This window comes from Chlamydotis macqueenii, chromosome 3 (assembly GCF_036417535.1).
Source record: "Chlamydotis macqueenii isolate bChlMac1 chromosome 3, bChlMac1.mat, whole genome shotgun sequence".
NCBI lineage: Eukaryota > Metazoa > Chordata > Aves > Otidiformes > Otididae > Chlamydotis > Chlamydotis macqueenii.
This window is the reverse complement of record NC_141558.1, coordinates 51,370,656-51,393,096: the sequence shown is the minus strand read 5'-3', so window position 1 is coordinate 51,393,096 and position 22,441 is coordinate 51,370,656. Positions and strand designations below refer to the sequence as shown.

Below are 22,441 nucleotides of genomic sequence, written 5' to 3'. Positions count from 1 at the left end.
ATACAGTGGAACATCCTATTTCATGCTCTTTGATTTCTGCTGTGTGGTATTTTTATCATAGATTAGTACCTTGGAAAAGTGACTGGAGTTGCATGGTTTGTGTGCTCAAGCCCATTCAACACTGTGTGCTTAAGAAAGATCAGCTACTGCTTTATCCAGCTATTGATTAGAGGATAACAAATCAAATCACCCTCTATTTACATAACGTTGGCAGATAAGTAGATGATAGGCCACCAAGTGAGAGGTCTGAGATCAATACACTGATCAAACAGCAATTATTACTCAACAGGAGAGGAGATCTCCAGAGGGTAAAATGATGTTGTAGTTGTATCCCTCTGTACATGAGCAGTAAGGACCAGGTTAAGAGCAGTGGTGCTAACTGGTTCATTAAAACATCTTTTGCATCAGTCTTTTGCCTGATAGGGGATTAGGGAGACTCATGGGCTCCTAGCAATCTTTTTTTGAGCACAATTGATCTTTTCTGAAGGACCTATCACAGCCTTGGTTGAAAGAAGCCAAGCCTGCTACTGTCTTTTCTGTACCACCACATACTCATTGCAATTGCATTTGGATTCATTTTTCTACACAACTTCAACTTACATAGGCATTCATCCAGGCCCTCAAGAGAGTGGACATTTTCCACGGAAGCTGAAGGGTCCCGTAGTCCAAGTAAAGCAAGCCACTAGGCCTAATCCTCCCTGGTCTCGAGTTTGTCTCGCTCTTCTATTTTACTGCCTACTCGCCCCTATAGAGCTGCTAGATCGCTTCTGGGCACCTTCTGAGATTAGTTAGCTCTTTGTCTTTGAGAGAAAGACTGGCCTCAGCTAATGGGAAGTACTCTGGACAGGCGGTATGGATAGGGACTGTCTCAATTTGAGATTGTCAATCCATGACAGTCCCAAACAGTTTCCTGGAGAGACTTGTCCTCATGCTAGGTACCTCAGGACAAAAGAAGGATTTCCCACCAAAAAAAAAAAAACACCACAATTTTGGTGGATTGCAACACATTTCATTGTTTTGGATGCTTTGAAATAAAAAAAATACAGTTATTAAAAGATGATGGCTACCCTATGGGTCTTGACCCTCAAGAAGGATAATGGCAATGTGGCCAGTATACACCAGAGAGGGCCATCATTGTATGTACAAGGCACCCGCCCATACCTACACACTTGCAAAGGAGTCCTCAAATATGTGTATTTCAAAAATATTACTAAATGTAAGGCCTAAAGTTCTCCTTTGTGTCATCTGCAAAGACGTGTACACAAGGCCTTTGCACAGAGAGTAGGTAGGCCACCCTAGAAAAGCCTACATGAGACTACAGAGAAGATGTTTGAGCTACAGTGACTTTGGAATTGATTGAAAAATCCAACTGGCATTTAAGTTATGGAAACTGTTGCATTTTCAGTTGGTAACAGACCATCACGACTGATTTCTAAACACAGATTTATTTAAAAAGCTGTGCCTTGACTGCCTAAATACAGATCAGAAGATCCAGCAGATGAAATTACTGTATTTTATTCTGGGAACAATATTTGCCTTGTTACCCAGACTCCCTCTCATCTACAATAAACATAAATTCACTACAAATAAAAATTCAGTATTTTTACACAATAAATTTGCATTTTTCTTGTAGCCCTCTATTTCTGGATCAAGCAGAACAGTCCCACAGAGAAATGATTCTGGATGGGTATTTCAAAAATATTACAAAAACAGCTTAATGTCTTGGAAAGCTTGAGGAGTCCGTGCCATAACCAGTGTTACACAGCTGCCCCTGCATGCTGCAAAACAGTTTCAGTATCATTCCCAGCACCTAGTACAAACAGTCACAGTTATAGTGCTGTTCACAATCCTCCCACACCCTAATCTAATGCTTTTTCTCTGCGGGAGGGTTGTGATGCTCATTACAGTACAATGGATACTTGTGGAGGGCTCATCGTGTTGTAACGAGCATCTGGACAGACGTGGGGAGAGGGATGCATTCTCGCTGCATGCGGGCAGTGATGGGGGGAAGGTTACACGTCAAGTTGTTGGCACTGCTGTTGATATTGTTGACAGCATTTTCAATTGAAACACTGTTATTAACAAAATATTTTCTCCACCCTTCTTTATTTCTTATGGCTCAAGAGAGTTGGCAGTGAAACAGGGGAATTCCATTGCTCACATATTTTAAATGGTAAGAGAGATGATGTTTTCAAATGACCTTTTTGTAACCCATTTTGAGAAGTTTGCCTTATGCTTCACTGCAGAGTTTGCATTTTTTAAAGATTGTATCCATATACTCTGGATTGTTAAAGAAATTTCTTCCTAGTGCAGTAGCTTTTAAAAACTTGTTTGTTTGCAAGTCTATATAGCAGTATCAATCGATATTTTCCTCCAGTACTAGGAAGTTCAAATATGATTGCATCTACTAACTTAGTATTAGGTAAAAGATGGTATGCAGAGAACTTTGAAATGAGAGCAGTGCATGGAAAATTGCAATTCTGCACAATAGAAAATATTGCTCTAAATGAGGGACATCTGTAGCCCAAGTTACCTTGCCTTCCATCTCCAAGTTAGAAAAATATTTCTTATATCTGGCCTCAAAAAGGACATTCAAACTCAAGAAACATACTAATGAGCCTAGCCTAGTATTGATGAAAATACTTATCTCAAACAAAAAGAATCATTTATTTTTCATAAACTGTAGATAACTATCATTTTAAAAACATATGCAACATTCATTTTTAAAAGCCTGTGATTGCCACCTTTAAGATTCCCTTGTTGGGTGAGCTTATAAAAAAGATAAAAGTTAGGAGATAATTTAGCCGTGTGTAATGTCCTTTTCTAATACAACAGGTTCCGGTATTTCTCACTCTTTCAGTGGTCTGCACAATTTATAGGCAGCTCCAAGCTGGAATTGCAGGGAAGATGCCCTATTACTATTATAGCCAGTCTTCATTTAATCCAGCAGAGAGGTCATGCATCCAAAACAGCATTCCACAATTTTACTTGTAAAGGCTGTGCCACAGTTGTCACGTTGCACCCACAGTCATCATTAAAACTTCCTCACAGACTTGCTTTTAAATGAATACTCAAAATGTTTCTCTGGTTAACTGTGCTTAGTCTGCTCATTTCAACAATCATACAGTCCCCTGCAGATGCTTGCAGCCTGATGCTGTGTCAGGATGGGATGTAATTGTGTGGCAGTAAATATATAATACTCATTTATAATAAAATCAGAGGTGTTTTAGAAGCACATTAGCAACTCATCTAGATGCATTCGTTTTGAAATTCTGCCATTACCCTCGCTTGAAAACAGGATATAAAAGTCTGATCTAGTACTGAAAGTATTTGGAATTGCACACACTGTGTTGGATTGCAATGGTTTCACAGACCAACTTAACAAGTAATTGAGTCCATAGAACAGAAATTAAATGTAACTCACCATCAGTATACTCATTATTATAATGGAATTTCATCAGAAATATGAATAGAGATATGTTATTTTATTTTAATATTTTTCTCATAAAAGAATGAAACAGCTTGGATTCTTTTATAATCAACTTTACATTGAGATTTAAATTTTTTTTTTAGCCAAGTGCAAGCCAGAAAACAAAAAGAAAACAAACCAACCACACTCCCATACACAACCCAAAGTTGAGATTTAAATACTCTGATCAAGATACTGCACAAAGACTACTTCTAATTACATCTCTGAAGATTTTATTTTCTTGCCTCCCCTCCTTCATCATAAAGTTAATTTTACCAATTTAGGATACCAGCAACTGATCCTGATCTTGTCATCCCATCTAACAAGTACTAGCATAAAGGAAAGAGGAGAATGTCTGGCATTTTTCTCAGCTCTGACTGCAGTTTTGCAGGAATCTGTAATGCTGTTATTTCTCAGGAATCATATTACCACACTTGTTTGTGAAACCATTCTTTCTCTCCATTTGCCATCCTTATGTTTAAATAACCATGTGTGTGTATATATATGTACGTATGCATGTATGTATGTATATTTATATAAAAGCATTTGCAGCAATCTAAGTGTCAGAATTAGAAGTATCCTCGCATTTGTAACACTGCCAACTTTTGAAAAATTATCAAAATCACATCCATTCATACAGAAGTTTTTCAGACTAAGCATCTATCTCAAGTTCCTTTATTTGCAAAAAAAAAAAAACACGTTGTGGCTTTTGCTACAGGGATGTTTCTTGGTTTTTTGGGGGATAATGAAATGTGGTGAATAAACAGATGAAAAACAAAGTCTTCAAAAGTAATAAAAATGCTAGCCTATTTAGCACAACACAGGAAAGTTTGAATGCAGTCCCAGGACAGAGTACAGCTATTGCTTTTTGTCAGGGAAGACAGCAGATATGTCTGAGTATTGTGACCGAAAATAAACTTTGGTTCTGGTCAATGCCTGTTATGGGGTCAGAGCCAAGAATCAAAGCTTGCTGGTCACTGGTGCAGGATCCACTCCACACTCCCTGAAGGGCAGCACCCCCAGCAAACTGAAGGATTTCCAGATATCTGGAAAAAACAGCACAGACTTGAGGGCAAGAGCAGCAATCTCATTCCCTACAGCTTGATGCCCCAGGCAGCTACTTACTTTGCTTATGCTCAGACCAGTTGTGCAATATAAATGGGAAAAAAAAGAAGGAGATGGATTTCCTGACAAATTCATTAGATCCGATGCGCTCATCAGGACAAGTAAGCAAGCCTTGCCTGAGGTCTAGCACTGAGTGGGAGACAGAGCTATGGACAGTGTTGTGTTGTGGCAGAAAGATTTAAAAAAAAGCATAAGGTCATGCAAAACTGATTTTTTTTTTGTTATTGTTTGGTACAGCTATTTATTAACAGAAACATTCAAGGCACAGGACTGCAAGGTAATACTCCCAGTTCAACTGAAAGCACAGAAAAGAAATACAGCAGGACACAGGCAGTCCAGCAACTTCTTGGAACGTGTTGGAGACTTTTTTTTTTCAGAAGACTGGAAGTGCAATTATACAGGAGCCTTTTCTATATTTGATTCTTGACGAGATAGAGAAATGAGTTGAAAATATAGACTGCAGAAGGCAACCTGTGTCTTGTGTCCTAGGAGTATCTCATGTCTCCTACAAGAAGAAAAGGCAAAGTTCCATGGACTTCAAGGAAATAAACTCCCCAGTATTGGTGTGTGTGTTACTCCTTGCTTACAAGGAATAGAAAGTATAGCAGAGAGAAGGGAGCCCCCAGTTTTCTGCCAGCTGCGAAGCAGGGAAGCAGCCCCATTGATGAACTCATCATCTCTAGCCTGTGCCTGCTGGGCACAGTCTGCTGGGACCGAGCAACGAAGGTGGAGTCTTTCATGTGAAAACAGAGGTGCCTCATGCCATGTGACCCAGAAGACAGCCAAAAGCTGCCTCCTATAAAAAGGCTCATCTGTATTTGCAAATCGGAGCAAATCTAGTTTGTAATCTTAGAAAATAAGTACATTTTCTCCTGTCCTGGAGCAAAAGTTTTATTCAAGAAAACTTTACAGTCTTGTTTGAAGCTGAACTGGTCTTTCATTTGCAATAAGTGTAATTAAGTAGAAGAAACAAGGGCATCCGTTTATTCTTATGCCTCCTGCTCGTTTTTTTTCTTTGACTAGTCTGTTGTCTAAGTGTTAATGACATAGATGGTCCATGACTACTGCCAAGATTTTTCTAAATATTGTTGACAAACTGAAGGGCAACATGTTGTGTGGATAATGGGTCAGGCTTAAAGAAATATCAGTTCCAGGTTTCCAGTGTATATCTGTGTTACAGCTGTCAAGTTTGTAATTCAAGTTTGCCATTTAAGAGCAGCAATATCATATACATGATTTATCAAAGAAATTACAAATGGAATAATTTTGGATATTGAATAATGAAGATGACGAAGTAATGGAAATTGCATTCCAAGAACTAAAAGCAACCACTATTTTTGGCAGAGATAAAAAATAAAACCTTTTCTTCTGTATTAAAGGGCAGGAGGTATAAGGTCTTATGCATCTAATAGGAGAAGAGGCTATGTATTTTATATATGGGACTCAACCAGCTCTGTTTACAATTAAGGCTATGCCAGCTTTTTACCTTCAGCTACAACTTCCACGAATTATCATTTCTCTCCCAAGTGGAGTTTGTCAGTCGTTGCAATAAAATAACCAGATAACATAAATCATACGCTACCTCAAGAGCTTCAAAATTTTAAATATTTTTCCTTCTTTCCTTCCTCTCCCCTAAAGGAACTTTAAACTTATTTAAATCTGATTACTTTGTTGTTCCCTAACATTGAATAAAATTCAGGGAAGGACATTAAACCAATATTCTGATCACCTAAGTGTGAAAAAAAGAAAGTTTCATTTTTTTGAGGGGATCCATTTGCGAGGAGTTTCCTATAGATCTGTTAGCAGAGTTTCAAAACTCTGCTATCTTTTCCACAAATTCACTGAGTTATAAAATTTGGAACACAAATGTGAGACTGGTACCTACAATTCATTTTGCAACCTTTCAAACTCCACCTTTTCATCAAAAGGTTGTTCAGGTACCTGAACTGTGATTTGAGGCAAAATAAATCTATCACATAGTATCCCTTGTGAAGTGCACTCTGAAGATGTCTTACAAATAGAAAAAATTGGTGATTCTCTCTTACCCTACACTGATGGGGGGAAGAATCACCTTCCTTTGGGAGTTAGACGAAAGAGGATAATAAATGGTACAACCTCAGTATTGACACAGTCCCAGCAGAAAGTATAAAATAAGACATTAAAGGAATGTGTGGAAGTTAGCATGATGTACTGCTATATTTGGCGAATAAAAAGACTGAGGGAACTCAGAGCGCAATGATGAAGTTGTAGATCCAGGAAGAGAGGCAGTTTTCATGACTTATCAATAGAGCAGGAAATTATGAGAACTATCAAAAGCTGGCTGCAGTGAGCAAGGAGTGATGAAGATACAGGTTGGCTATAGACGCAGTTGTTTATCTGACCTTTACACTAGACCAGTAGCACACAGCACATAACAGCGAACAACTCTCTCATTTACCTTTACACAGTATTGAGAGTCCAATCCACAGTGGTGCAAATCCATAATCTTGTGAGTGGATGAAGGCACTTCCTCACTTGGCAAAGCTGCTCCATGACAGACACTCAACTTCTAGGACATACTGTCAAATACTCAAAGGACCAAGTTTCACTGCAATTTTACAAAGGAAGGATAGGTGTAAATAAGAGGCCATTTATTTGCTTTTAACTTCATTGTTCCTCATATGAGTATTTGACATTGTAATTTCACATATTTTTATAAAAACTTACATTGGACACCATTAACCTGAACGCATGAGGTGAACATGACGTGAGTGCAGTTTACCAGAGCCACATCACTCAAAAGCAAGGCTGGTCATGCCAGACACTTAGCTTTCCATGACACCATGTGTTTGTGCATACCACATCACCCATGCCATCTCAGCAAATAAATGCACTTTACGTTGCATTGGCACTACTTTCACACCTCTCCCTTTGAAAATCCAGGCTGCCCTAGCACCATAAACTGCTTCTGTTTTCTCCAATAAAAGATAAAATTAAAGAAATCTAGAGGTTATTGAAAGACCGTTTTGACTTTAAAGCCTGGGATATCCAGTTTAGAAACACAGGTTGCCTGTCCCACTTGGCAGAAGGAAGCCACACATGTGCAGAGAATCACAGCTGTGATACTAAGCGTAAATCACAAAGAAATCTTGCCAATATGGGCTTCAGACCTGTGCAGTTTTTGTAGCACTAGTGAAACGGGGTACTTTGTATACAGGTGCCTTTATTAAGAGGGTCCATCTTGTAAGTACGTTGATAATCACAGTATCATTATATGTTTGTGTCCCTTTAAAAATATATAGAGGATTCCCTAGTTCTTTGGTACTTCCACAGACTCCTCCAGTCTTAGGAAAAAATCTCAGTCTTTTTAGGAAAGAAAAAGGGTTTTCCTCTCTCCTTTTTTAGACCATAATTTGTAGCTGTTTGAAGCTGTTCAGGGGTTTGATATGTTATCAGTTCTAGCAGAACCGTTTCCTGGTGCCACACTAGAAAAAAAATAAGATAAAGAGGACCAAGGAGGCAAATCCTGTCACCTAAAATTTTCTTTCCAAAGATATGGCAGGCAGTAGACAGAGGTATCTTTTACAATGTGCAAGAAACAGACTAATGAGTTCCTTCTACTAGTCACATCTTGCCAGAAAATATCCTTGTTTCCCCAGAAGAAAAAAAAAATCCATCCAATATGTCCATCAACATTTATATTATACTGTTTTCCTATTATTGTAGGAATAGAAGAACTGGTCAAATAATAAACTGTTTGAACATCATTGTGGTTTTTTGTCAAACAGGACAGTTGATCCATAGTGCTCACCCACTGAAACCAAAATTTTGCAATTGCAAAAATTACTAAAATTACTAAAACATGGTTAGTAACTTGACCACGAACAATAATTATAGTATTATGCCTGTTAATATTTGAAGCATTGCAACATAAAAATGAAAATCCTTTGAAGAAGTCCATGTTTACAAAACAAGTAGACATAAAACATTATTTATTGGCCCCAAAACAATCTAATGAACAAGGCTAAGGATGGTTTTGACAGTTTCTTACAGTACACAGCAAGTATGACCAAAACACCCTCCAAGTTTTGGGGTTTTTTACATGCTTACATTTTTTACTCCCATGTCTTTATGAGTACTCAGTGTCATAACCCAGAAAGACTCTCTGCCTGGAAGAGGTGTCATGAAATCTCTACCATCTCAGACTACTCTGCCATGGTCTGTTTGAAGTGGACAGAACCAGATAGGATTTGGACTGGACCTGAGCTGGCCTGCTAAAAATCCACTCTCGCCAATAGTCATGCCAAACAACTTCCAGCTGTTTCTGTGTGACCATTCTGCCCTAGCACTGGTGCCACATCGGTGACTTGAGGGTCCCCCCTTGGAGTTACTGAACTCCAGCTATTTTCTGAGAGCCTAGAGCTCGTGCACTGTCAACATCTAGTCTAACCACCTACCCAGCGTTAATGCACTGAATATATATCCTTCCAGAGCTGGATGCAGGGAGGTAGTCCTCTTAAAGGGCTGTAGCCACTAGCCTTGAGCAACATTAATCAGTGCAGAACTGGTTACGTGACTGTACTTCCACAAGCAGTGGGGCGCAGAGAGAGCTCTCTCCCACCGAGGAATCCCACTGAAGCCAGACAAAGTGAGAGTGTGAAAAGCTTCTGGCAGGAGGGAGGCAGCTTTCAAACATCTTTTGTGAAGCCATCTGCTCTTTGCTGATGTCTATCAGAGCATTTATGTACCTAAAATGAAAGATATTCTTGCAAATAAACCAACAGGGTTCATACTGCTGTACAATAGTGATGTAATTAAGCATGCCTTGAGAAAAATTTATAAATACGTATTTTTATATTTTACATACATTCACACAGAAAAACAAAATTATAAACTCTCTTAGGAAAAAAACACAGTCCAGCTCCTTAATGACTTAATCCTCTGCAGCCATGCATGATCAGAGGGACACAGAATGCTTTCCAAAAAACCCATGCATTTGTCTTGAAAGTCAAGAAACATTCATTCTAATTTTTTTTATTCTTTTTTATTCTTTTTTATTCTTTTTTATTCTTGTCATTTACTTTGTGGATTCAAGATCTTTAAGTTTCATTTTCAAATCAAGACCTTTCAAGTTTCTTTAAAAAAAAATTAAAGCAAGTATTTTCATGCAATCTCATTATTCCAGTAGACTGGGCTTAAAGAAAAGTATCAAGTATCACAAAATTCAGTTGAAATTATCTTGCTTAACATGAAAGAAATAAAATCTTGACATATTTCCTAGGAGAATCACTGGAATTGGGCTCAGTGAGGTGAGCACATACAGGAAAAAAAAACCAGAATTGAAGGTGTATCACTTAAAATATCTAGGCAAAGTTGATCCTAAAGAGGTCACTTCTATTATGAGGTGAAGTCTTGGCTCAAGGGAGAAGTAAAGACACTGAACTCTGCAGCCCACGTGAACTTGCTCTCTTTCCTGCCTGCAGCCTGCCTGCATTTTAGGCTCAGAGCAGCCACCCTGACCTTGGGAGTAGCTGAGGTGCTCTTTGGGCTGTTGTACCCCTAGCTTCATCTATGCCTGGTGCTTCCAGACTCTAAAGGAAGCTTGGATGTACCCTGCCATACCAAAGCCTGGTACTGAAAGGATGGGAATAGTGAACTAGCAAGCAGTTCTGGACTTCTGACTGGGTTTGGGCCGTGCTTAATGGGCAGAATGAAGTTAAAGCCAGGAAGGTGTTTTGAGCATTTTAGTTAAGTTTTAAAATGTTTTAAGGTGATTTCTCACACACTGATAGATGAATTCTAAAGTTAAGATACTTCTCTTAAAACAAGATAATTTTCCTCTAAGTCACATTAGGAACAAAGGCATTCATGAATTCTATATAAAAAGCCCATTTTTGTTGTTATTTGTAAGGAACTTTGATGTATATGTTGGCTGTTACTCACTTTTGTCATTGTAGAACCTCAGAGCCTCTTGGTATAGAGGGCAGTAATAAACCAAAAGTCAGAAGTCTTACAATCAGAGTATGTGCACAACCTCGTGGAATGCCTTATTGTCAAAGGAATTGGGTAAGATACTAAAAGGAGCTTTATTTGCATTTAGGTTTCTCTCTTTTCTTAAGCTGTTTGTTTAGAAATGGGTCACTTAGCCTAGCAGATGTTTCCTCAACACAACATATTTGTGTCACAGATGAAGAAAACTTTCCAACCAACTCCTTTGTTTTAGTAATCATAATTTAATAATCTATTTTATTTCTTTTTAGAGCAGACAGAACAACTAACTAAAAATTCCAGTTGTTCATCTGTGTTTTTCCCCCACTTCACATTTGTACAGATAAACTGCTATGGGGAATTTTAGTTCTGTCCTAATAAAAAAATATAAACTCCACATGAATGTGCAGTTTCAAGCCACCAGAAATTATTCAGGAAACATCTCTTAGCTGGCTTATGCACCAGAATGTAAATGAGGCCTCCTTTTTTTCCTCTGCTACCAGTAAAGCTGAGGCATTCACTGCTTTCATTTCACTTCACTTCTTTTTTTTTTTTCGGTTGCCATAGAAACCAGGGTGCCAGTCAGTCTGTAGAGGAGCCTGCCATTGCAGGTGGTTTGCAGATACAGTATTAATAAATGAATAAATAAATAAATAAATAAGACACACATTTTCCTCAAAAAGACAGCAGTAAAAAGCACATCACTTTGCATTTATGCTGTTGGCTTGTGTAATTTGGCTACTGAGACTTTATAGAAAACATTTACTGCCTTAGAAAATAAGCATGCTTGTATTTTCTATACCTGGCAAGCCCATTGTGTATATTTACAGCCTTCTCTATGGCAATCAACTAAAATATTGAAACAACATAAACCAATTGAGCTGAAGAGAATGAATCCTAAAAAGAAAGTGAGAATAGGACAGAGAGCGTGCATGCACACGCATGCAGCTGTTGACTTATTCATGTATATGTTCAGGTTATGTGCCTGGGATTAATAACAACTTTGGGTCCTATTTGTACAATGATCCTGTTGTTCTGAAGATATTTAAATTAATGTAACCTTGATCTAAGAAAATAAAATCAACCAGGAAAAAAAAAAAGGTTGCTTTAGCCTGATTTTAAGCATCAGGAAAATAGGCTTAGAGGATCACTTTATCAGTCCACCTGGGAATTCCCCATAACCTTAGAACGCTTTTGTCTAAGTTCAACCAAATCTTAAAAACAGGCAGAAATCCCACAGGAAATTATTCATGTGAAATAATTTGTAAACACTAGCAACTGGAGGAGAGATCAGTGTCTCCAAAAAGGAAAGGCAGGAACTCCTCTGTTATCTATTCCATTTGGCACTTTTCATTGAAACAAAAATCAAGCACACAAAGAAGTGTCACTTCAATTCTCTCCATTAAAAACCCATGTTTTAGTAGATGTAGGAAGCGGAAGGACTGTATGACTTACAGTTCTACATATAATGTATCTTAAGTCTTTACAGTATAGAGAAAGCTCTACAGTTATTACCGATTTAGGCGTTCATAACATTTCAGTAAAATGTATACATATTTTCTCTTCCATCATGGTCTTTATTCCCCTCATACTTCCTAACAAAATTAATGTTAGTGTTAGTCTTCTAAGGAATGAATCATCAGTCAGAGTTCTCCCAGTAGACTATTTGTCTAACCTACAGATTAAAAAGACATAAGAAGATTTAAAAAAAAAAAAAAACAAACAAAAAAGAAAAACATGAATGACCCACACTGCAAACCAGCAGAAGACCAAGGTTTTGCAAATACTTACATTCCAATGAAAAAGATATCCTTGGGCCTCTCCAGTTCTACTCTGGTGCCGGCGACCTAGTTATTGTCCAAACCACCATGGGAAGTGTTGCTTTTTATTGTGGTTATTTCTTACATACGTAAAAACAGCAGTGAGAGACACTTCAGCCTCATCATTTCAAGGATGCCAGAACAGTGGAGGGAAGTAAATGTCACTCCAGTCTTCAAGAAAAACAAGAAGGAGGACCCAGGGAACTAAAGGCTGGTCAACATCACCTTGATTCCTGGGAAGGCATGATCAGCTAATCTTGAAACCATTTCTAGGCACACAAAGGACAAGAAAGTCATCAGGAGTAGTCAGCGTGGTTCTTCACGGGGAAGTCATGCTTGGCTAACCTGGTAACCTTCTACAATGAAATGACTGGCCTTAGTAGATGATGAAAGCAGTGGATATTGTCTACCTTGACTTAAGTAAGGCTTTTAACACTATCTCCCATAAGATCCTCATAGAAAAACTGTTGAACTATGGGCTGGGTGAGCAGACAGTGAGGTGGATTCAAATCTGACTGAACAGCCAGGTCCAGAGCGTGATGATAAGTGGCACAAAGTCTAGTTGGAGGCTATCACCTAGCAGTGTACCCCAAGGGTCAATATTCACTCCAGTTCTCTTAAACATTTTCATTAATGATCTTGACTATGGGGCTTGGTGTACCCTCAGAAAGTTTGCTGATGACACACAACTGGGAGGAGTGGCTAATACATGAGTCATGCTGCCATCCAGAGGGATCCCAGCAGGCTGGGGAAATGGGTTGACAGGAAACCAGGAGAACTGCAAAGTCCTGTACCTGAGAAGGAAGAATCCCATCCACCAGTATATTCTTGGGGCCACCCAGCTGGAAAGAAGATTTGCAGAAAAGGATCTGTGTGTCCCGGTGGACATCAAGTTTAAGATAAGCCACCAATGTGCCCTTGTGGCAAAGAAGACCAATGGTATGCTGGGCTGCATTAGGCAAAGTATTGCCAGCAGGTGAGGGAGCTGATCCTTCCCTTCCACTAGGCACTGATGAGGCTGTATCTGGAGTGCTGGGTCCAGTTCCGGCTCCTCAGTACAAGAGAGGCATGGCCATACTGGGAAGAATCCTTAACAAGGGACCACAAAAAAGGATGAAGGGACTGGAGCATCTCTCCTGTGAGGAAAGGCTGAGAGAGCTGGGACTGTTCAGCCTGGAGAAGAGCAGGCTTAGGGAGGATCTTATCTGTGTTTATGAACACCTGAAGGGAGGGTGCAAAGAGGGCGGAGCCAGGCTCTTTTCAGTGGTGCCCAGTGGACCAGAGCCAATGGCCTGAACTGAAACACAGGAGATTCCTTCTGAACATCACAAAAACACTTCTTCACTGTAAAAGCAACCCAGCCCTGGCACAGGTTGCCCAGAAAGGTGAGCAACCCCTCCTTCAAAAGCCATCTGTATATGATCCCGAGCAGCTGTCACGAGGTGACCCTACTCGAGCAGGGAGTTTGGACCAGATGGTCCCTTCCAACGTCAACTATTCTGTAATTTTGTAACTGTAACAAGCATAAAATCATCACCTCTCCCTGAAAGGTTTACCATTTCAGGCTTCAGTCCAACAAAGTGAAATAGCCATTGCCATTGGAATCAGTGGCATTCAGCATCTCCTATAAAATCAGGCCTATTAGGTAAAAAACTGATTGAAAAAAATGTCTCTGAAATTTTCATTCCTAGGATATGGGACATCTTTGTTATCTCCTGTCACCCAATATATGACCAAATCTATGAAAGTCCACCAAATTATTTTTGTGACTATTAAATCTGTAAAATTAAAGTTATATGCCTCAGTCACTTCTTATAGACTATTATGCCAGAAATGCTCCTGGATTTTACTGCACCATTCTGAGAAGGAGGAAAAGAAATGTTTTCTACTGTGCTACACGTGAAACAGTTTGAAATCCTGCAACAACCAAAACCATAGTAGCTGGAGACCACTATCATCAGTCTGGAATGGTCACAGCTTTTTGCTCAGAAGATGAATGGAAATTTCAGCAAAAGTTTGATTGGAAAAGGCAACTTTGCTTCTCTTCCTCTTTGATCACCTTCCAGCCTGTTCCAGTTCACACTCCAGAGACCTCAGTGAAAAACCATTAGCAGGGAAGGTAATCGGGAATGGTTGCTGCACACGTATCCTTGTTCTCAGAATTGGTTTGTCAATAGCACAAGTAGTACATTTTCTGGTTTATAGTTTATCAATAGCACAGGCATTACGTTTTCTTGTCCTGAAGGTTAAAAAAAAAAAACAACCAAACTAAACAAACAAACAAAGGAACTTCTTACTTACCTGCATCCCTGAGGCACAAAGCTGAATTTTGTGGTAACATCAGAGTGAATTTCAAAGGTACACTGGGGAAGGAAGAAGGGGATTATAGGTACCACGGGGCCCTGTGTAGCATTAGGGGATCCCTCCATCTCTTACTCTCTCTTTCATTATTCCCTAAATCCCAAGGGCAATAGGAAATACCTTCAGCCTCCCTCACTCCTAAGGTGTCCCCTCCTGATTTACAGGATCACAACTCTCATTCTTCCCCTGACCATCCTGCCCCTGGTAGGCAGCTTCCTCCTCCGCTAATCTCCTGCCACAAGCAGCAGCCTATTTGGCTTATTATTTCCTAATTTTTTGTAATTGCACTCTAAGCAATTCATTGACAACGGTTCACACAGGGTAACGAGCCTGATGAACTTCAGTTACGACTCAGCGTGGCTCTTTTCATGTCAATAATATATTTACTAGAAAATTTTTAGAAAGAGAAGCACTGGTTTTAGGGTGGGTTTTTTTAGGGACTTATCAACAGGAAGTTGAATTTCAGAGCTCTAGTATAACCTGCTTAGCAAAAACAGAGCATATAATAAAAGCAGTGGAAACTATGGATATCTCTTCCTCTATATTATTAATTGCACATTACAAGCTGTGTCTACCCATGGATTTCCTGGCTTCTTATTGCAGAACTCACTCCTTTTAAAGGCATCTACAGACTCCTGTGTTGATGGCGATAGGCCATTCATGAATGCCACATGCCTACAGAATTAGTTGAAAAAACTGAAGAAACGTTTCATAGATACACAGTCTTCTGTAATTCCAACCATTAGTGAAAAAAATTTACACCACTAGTTGTAGAATACATTTCAGAAAAGGCAGTATATATATGAGTTAAAATAGGTCATTTGTGTTAGTAAATTTCCAGAAGCATTCTAGTAAGAAAAAAGAAAATAATTCTGTAAAATGGATCAAATGACAGAAATCAAAATGTTGACCGTGTATCAGTTTTACATGAGGCATTTTTTTAAAAAGTTCTAATTTGGAGTCACCAATGGAAGACTTCTAAAAAAGGCAAACAAACTTTTGCTTCTGTTTTCATTATTTGTATCTCATTTCAGTCTGGAATATCACTTGTATGCTGAGACCATTGCAGAATATGAATTTTACAGAAAAATCCAAATTTCTGTAAGATAAATGTGCTATTATAATTTCAAGAAGACAAGAACCTACAAAATTTATACATATAAATGGAAAAACACTTAATGTTGGTGGAGAAATCTAAACCACATCCTTTTGTACTCTAACCATCTACTCACTACCAGAGAAGAGTTGTCAGAGAAGTATTTTAACTCTGAGTGTGTCGGAACTTTCAAAATAAGTTGGTCTTTTTTTCTCTTTTAGTGACTATATATATAAGTAGAATGAAGGTATTTTTGGTTTTAGGTTTCCCTTTCTGGGCAACAAAGAAAGAAACCTTTACTGTGCATTCCTATTTAGGCACAAGTTAGGTTAAAAGAATGTCACCCTTACAAAAACAAAGAGCCCCAGAAACATTTAGTAAAAATGGAGACAGTGCTGAGCATCTCTGAAATATATTCACCTCATGATCTACTACTTTCTTTATAGATGAAAGAAAAGCCTGAGCACTTGGAGCCAGGTAATCCAAACTTTGAATTAATTTAGATTTGGATTCTGTTCAAGTCCATATGTACTTAATGTAAATGTTAAAGAGTCCAGATACAAATATGGGCTAGAATTGGCAACCCTCATCTGGGCAAAGCTCCCCTGAAATCAGTGTAAATGTGCCTCAATTAAGTTTCCAGGCTGGAACTTACTTGGAATTAGAGATCATAAACATCTGCTGCATGTTCTGTAATATTTGTCCATAAAATTTTCTCAAGAGACAATCTTAAATATGTAGTGTATGTTGTAATGAGAAGAGAAGAAAACTTGGTTTTGATTTGTTTTTATGATCATAAGAATACTGATGTCATAGCCTAAAATGGAAAAATATGCTGTTACGTTATATAGCATTATATCTCATAATTTAACCTCTTGCTGAGGTGGAGCAGAAGATACAAGGGCCCTTGGTGGTAGTTACTGCACTGTTGTATTTTCATGGCTTCTTTTCTAAGCCTAGTAGAATTCTGGAAAACAGATGGAAGCAGAGCAACGGTGCAGTCCTACAAGTTTCCAGGAAACCCTGATTATATAATTTATACTAGTCCTGTCACCAAGAGGCTAGTTGCTACTGAAGACCAAAACAAGACAGAAGAACCTCCTGAGCAGGCGAAGGCACAGCAAATGCTCAAAGGGAGGCAATAGCTAGTCAGAGGCAGGGGTAGTTCTGGAGAAGTGAGATAACTGAGTAGCAGCCTGGAAGCTTTAAAAATTAGCTCCAACAGAGAATATGCTATTTCAGAAATGCTAACTCTTGATTTAGAAAGTGGGAAATACATACAATTCCCTGGGATTTCCATTAGGACAACATCTGCCCACTGGATGAGACCAGTTGGGGAGGAGATACAGAGAGAGCACTGGTTCTCTCAGCCAGATTTGGGCACAACATCATGGCTCAACAATGTACTGTGGTTCTATTTCTCTTCAGAGCGAGTGTTTTGAAACTGTTAGCCTTGTGTTTTGATTGATCTTCTATCAGTTCCTTGCCTGTGCTTTTTCGTGGGCACTTCCAAAGGCAGCTTTGGGGCTACTGGGGAAACTCCACACTCCCAACAGGGAAGAAAGAGGATTCACCAGAGAAATCGCCAAATCCGATACTGTCCCCACTCTGAGTCACCCTCTGGAGAAGTCTTGCTTTCCCCATGGGCTATCAGGAGACATCAGGGACATTTATCTCATTAGTAGTCCACAGTGGCCTTTTAGAGAGTTTCCCTTGTGTGTTTCCACAAGTCTCTCCTGGTTTTGTAAGCTAGACAGAAGCAGTGGGATAGATTCACTCCTGCTCTAAGCTGACTCATGCCAGTAGACAGAGAGAAATTCAATCCCACCACTTCTATGGATTAAGTTTTATTTATTTGTTTTCATTACCATGCCACTTAATTAGCTGTATTCTTACAAAACACGCTTGGGGCCTTTTCCTTTATAAAAGAAAGGGAATGTGTCATTTTTTCAGAAACATCCAGTGGCTTAGCAGTTGAAGTCTCACTTAAAATCAATGGATGGCTTTTGAAATTCGAAATAACGACCTCTTGTCCAGTAGTTAACAGGAACATCAAACATCCACAGCTTCTACATTCAATAGACGAAATGATGTCAGTCACCACATCACTGAACCTATCCCTAAGGAAGTCATATATTCAGGAGCCAATTGGTTCTGGTGTTTTAATTACAGATCGTATTAATTTATTAAAGCCTAATGTTAGTTCCCCTGATGAGGCAGGGGAAAATGGCAACACAGCAAAACTGGAACACAGTAATCCTGTTTGCTGTGCCTGCTACCTACTTTTATAGCCAGCCATGTAACATACTTTTGGCAACCTATTTACCTCATTTCAGTTACTTTTGATGTTCTTTAATATAAGCACTAAATGACTTCAGTATTTCCTGGAAACGCAGCAGTGTTGAGCATGGATGGCTCCTCAGATGTAGTAGATGGCACAGGACCATGAATATTAGTGGGAGTGTCTGCATGTCCTACCACAGGCTTTGGATCACACCCATAACGAGAGCACACATTCGGAAAAACCTTTCCATGGCTACCTGGGATTCACAGGAAACACAACAGGAATGGAAAACAAGACATGTCCGAGTGCATGCTTGGGGATGGGGGTGAGGGGCCAGCTTTCTGTGTTGTAGTGGCCTGGGGAGGTCTCCTCCACCCTTCCTTGGGGAATCCACCTGAAAGAAAGCAGGATGCAGAACTTGACTGCATATCTGGAGCAGAAAAACTGAAAGAGAGGCTGAAAGAGCACAGAGTCATTTTGATATTTTAGAGGGAAGTAACAGGAATCAGTGTATTTTTTCCTTTCATGAACTCAAGTATGAATGTCTTTTGCAATCTCTGTTGGGGAAGAACCCTAATAAAGTAAGGCTCTTAATTTGAGCGTGTAGAGAAGCAGTAGATTTCTGCAGGCCTTGCTGCCTTACCCCTAGAAACACGCCTTTTTCTTAGTAGCAAATGGGCAGCCACAGCTGTACTGACTTTGACTTTTATTTATGTGCTGCTTACAGTGGTTTGACAACAACTTTGTTTTATTTATTCCTGGATTCCAAACTGAAATAATTTCTTCTTCCCACTGAAGCAATTCTTATTCTGCTTCTACAGCTACAAGCAAGAGGGAAAAAAAGAAATTAAAAACATGTGAGCCCCATTGTTAGGTGTGAAAATACGTCACAGGCCAGCTTTGCCAGATGTATTAAAAAACCCTCATCCTATACAAATATAATCAAAAAGGATAGGCACTGAAGTATAGCAGTGGTTGAACCTTTAAAAGTGATGCATCAGCCAGGCTCAAAAAAAAAAAACTCGCAGCCACAGAGATTACTTCTATTTTGCCAAAGTTAACAAGGTTCTTTACCTCCTAGATGCTTTTATGTGCAGGATGAGGCAAGTCTCCCCACACACAAAATAGCATGTGCTGCAGAAAAATATTGTGTGCTGTTACTGGCTACAGGGGAATGTGCATGTTGCAGGATCTTAGAGAAGTCCCTTGCGTTGAACCAGACTGGCTGAGGTTCATCTTTTGTTTGTCAAAGACATTATGCACGTCCACAGCCACAAGGATTTAGGAAGGAAAAGAACCAAAAGGGCTTTAGCAGCCTGCTGAGACAAGCCCAATAAAACCTTGTAGATAATTTAGGTTCAGAGAGTCAAAGAACCACACAGAACATGCATAATATAGCTAAGCAATCCTACCAGAGCCTATGTTTTTAAGTGAAACATGAACACTTTCTGTAACAGCTTTGCAACACCAATTATCATCTTTGGATTGCGAGTAGGTTTTGAAATCTAGTGAACTGTCTCCCAGTTCCAGGACAATATCTAACAATACACAAATTAAAACAAGGAAAGACAATTTCTTGCTAGCATTTCATTTACCACCAATGGATTGTCATGCTCAGAAAGGCAGAGAAGACAGGGAAAATCTGAAATTGCAATTGCCACTTATGGCATATTATTTGACTGAGTGAATTGTGAATGGTTCAAGGGTTTGTTTCACCTACAATTAATGTCAAAAGGTTTCAGCTCTTATTTTAACATCTTAAAATGAAAAAATCTATCCAGGATCTAGATTTCTTGTGACATTGCTAATACAAGACTCTACTAGTTGCAGCTGATGCAAGGATGCCTTTACAATGTTATTTCTTTTCAATGCTATATGTGGGAAAAAACTGAAAAGTAAAACCATTTTCTGTAAAGTGAAAGAAATGTATTTATTCCCTTGGCACTTCATACATAAAAGCAATTTCTATATAAAATACCTATTTGGCATTATTGCTGTTATTAATCTGTTATTTGCATTTGTTGATTACAAAACCACAAATGACCAATCTATTATTTTTTAAAATTAACTATGAACTCTAGAGTGCAAAGTGAATATAGGTCAGAAAAGGTTTACTATGAAAGTTAATAATGTAATCCTATACAAGTTAATAATAGAAGTAGGCACTAATTTGCATTGCACTTGTGGAGTAATTGTCTGTCTTGAGGAAAAAAAAAAAATTATCTTCAGTGCCATACAGCTAAAAACAAGCAGTATCAGAATATCTTTCCTTGAAAACACAAACTCAATATCACTACATTTCAGTACTTCTGAAACTACTTTTTATATCCCAACAACTCTTCTGCAAAAGACTTCTGAGTTTTCACCCCACTTGTTATAAGGCAACAAGACATATAATTGTTGAGATGAACTGTATGTCTGCCTGTGAGTCTATCCAGCTAATCACTCTTGAAGCTTTTACAGAATCACAGAAGAGTGGCCAGAGGCGGGACCTCTGGAGATCATCTGGTTCAACCTCCCTGCTCAAGCAGGGTCACCTAGAGATGATTGCCCAGGACCATGTCCAGATGGCTTTTGAAGATCTCCAAGGATGGAGACTCCGTCACCTCTCTGGGCAACCTGTGCCAGAGTTTGGTCACTTTCACAGTGAAGAAGCATTTCCCAGTCTTCAGAGGGAACCTCCTGTGTTTCTATTTGTGCCCATTTTAACTCACCTCAATCACATGTGAAAGGGGAGAAGTTTACAGGCTTCTTGAAATGTTGTGAGAGTTCCTAGCCAGGAGAAGGGCAAGCTCAGGTGAGGGCTGTCACCACATGAACGTAAGCCAGTGTGTGCATATTAGATGGCCAAGCAGGACATACATAGGTGGCTGCCTGCCCTCACCCTAACTCCTTATGAGTAGAAGTACCATCAGAGGCATCAGGAAGAGCTATGAGGAGGAGCCTTAGAGGCCTCAAGACATTAACTTGTAGAAAAGATAATTTCTTCCACTCCATTGCTCAAAGGAAAAAAATAATGCTTTCTGTGGGTGGCTTAGTCTGTTCCCTGCAGTAGCTGAATATTGCAGATAAAATCTGTGCCCTCAGTGGTCTTGGAGGACCCAGTCCAGTAGGGCAAAGGTATCTTCATCTACCAGTGAACCCAGTCTTGCCAGGATCTGTAGGTATATGTTTATGAACACAAATTTCGCTAGGACAAGATTGATTTCTTTCAGTGGAAGGCAAGTGTATAACATAAACATCTTTATGCTTCACCAAAGTGGAAGCTTTCTTGATTCCTTTTTGTCTTAACAGCTCACAAGGATACAATTACTTTTTGAAGAACTATTGTAAGTATTACAGGGTCAGGATCCAGCAAGTAACCATGCAGTGGACAGCCTTCCAAGTCCCGAGAAAGTGAGCAGGCTTTGAGTATTGGGAATTTCTGTTGTTCTTAGTTTTGATTTTTACAGGAGTTCACACAGAAAATTTTGACTGTCAAGCTAAAAGGAGCTTTATTTCCATTAAAGTCATATCTCGATGCAGCCTCGCTCCCTTGGAACTAGACAACAATAATGTGCTAAGATTGTTTATATGAACCATGACCATCACATTTCAGAGCTTGTATAAACTGAGAAAGTTACATGACCAGAGCTCTAGTACCACTGATCTCTTCTCAGTAGAAACCAGCCAGAAAGATATTTGCAAAAGCTCAGCAGAGAAACAAGGATGGTCTCAGAGTACAAATTTGTCTCAAAAGTAAATAAGTACCTTAGCTAATTCACTTGTACCTTTCAGTATTACTGAAGTTTGGACAAAATAGGAACATGGACTGTAATCTGTATTCTGTCCCACTTACTATTCAGGCTTTGCACTGCAGCAGTTGAACACTTTCCTCATATGCACAGAGAACAACATGATTTGTTGTCAGATGAAGTTTCTATCTTCTGTCATTCTCTCCCTAAACATTGGCACTCAGGTTGCACAGGCAGGTTCAGGCTACCTCTGTATTTTTTTGGCCAAAAATTTCACCTTGTTTTCTTGCTTAGTGATTTGGGCAGAGGGCAAGTTTGTGAGAGCCTCAAGTTTGTGCCTCTGTCCCAGTTAATATTTCTTTATTCAGGAAAGAGATTGAGAGAGACAAACCAGAGAATTATAACTGAATATTTTCACATTATCAAATGAGTGGCATAGTTATCTGTGCTGTGGAAAAAACTGGAAAGAATTTGAACCTGGGTGTCTGCAATTCAGGGGAGTCTCCTATTGCCATGTTATTGTCTATTTCAGGCTGGTTTTCTGTTTCATAAAGAAAAAAAATGTGGAAATTCTTTGGCTTGTCA

At 39.2% G+C, this 22,441-nt stretch overlaps 1 protein-coding gene across 2 annotated transcripts in view; it reads right to left on the bottom strand.

The window, feature by feature from the left end:
• Nucleotides 1-4,819: 4,819 nt before the first annotated feature.
• LOC147601242 (uncharacterized) overlaps nucleotides 4,820-22,441 on the bottom strand; it is a 67,050-nt gene continuing 49,428 nt past the window's right edge. For both annotated transcript variants that reach the window (XM_086745108.1, XM_086745109.1), the window contains 3 exons: nucleotides 18,379-18,516; nucleotides 14,683-14,744; nucleotides 4,820-5,099 (listed from right to left, as the gene is read on the bottom strand). In XM_086745108.1, the coding sequence (XP_086601234.1) occupies nucleotides 5,080-5,099; nucleotides 14,683-14,744; nucleotides 18,379-18,516 (220 nt within the window). In that variant the 3' untranslated portion in view covers nucleotides 4,820-5,079. The remainder of the gene's footprint in view (nucleotides 5,100-14,682; nucleotides 14,745-18,378; nucleotides 18,517-22,441) is intronic.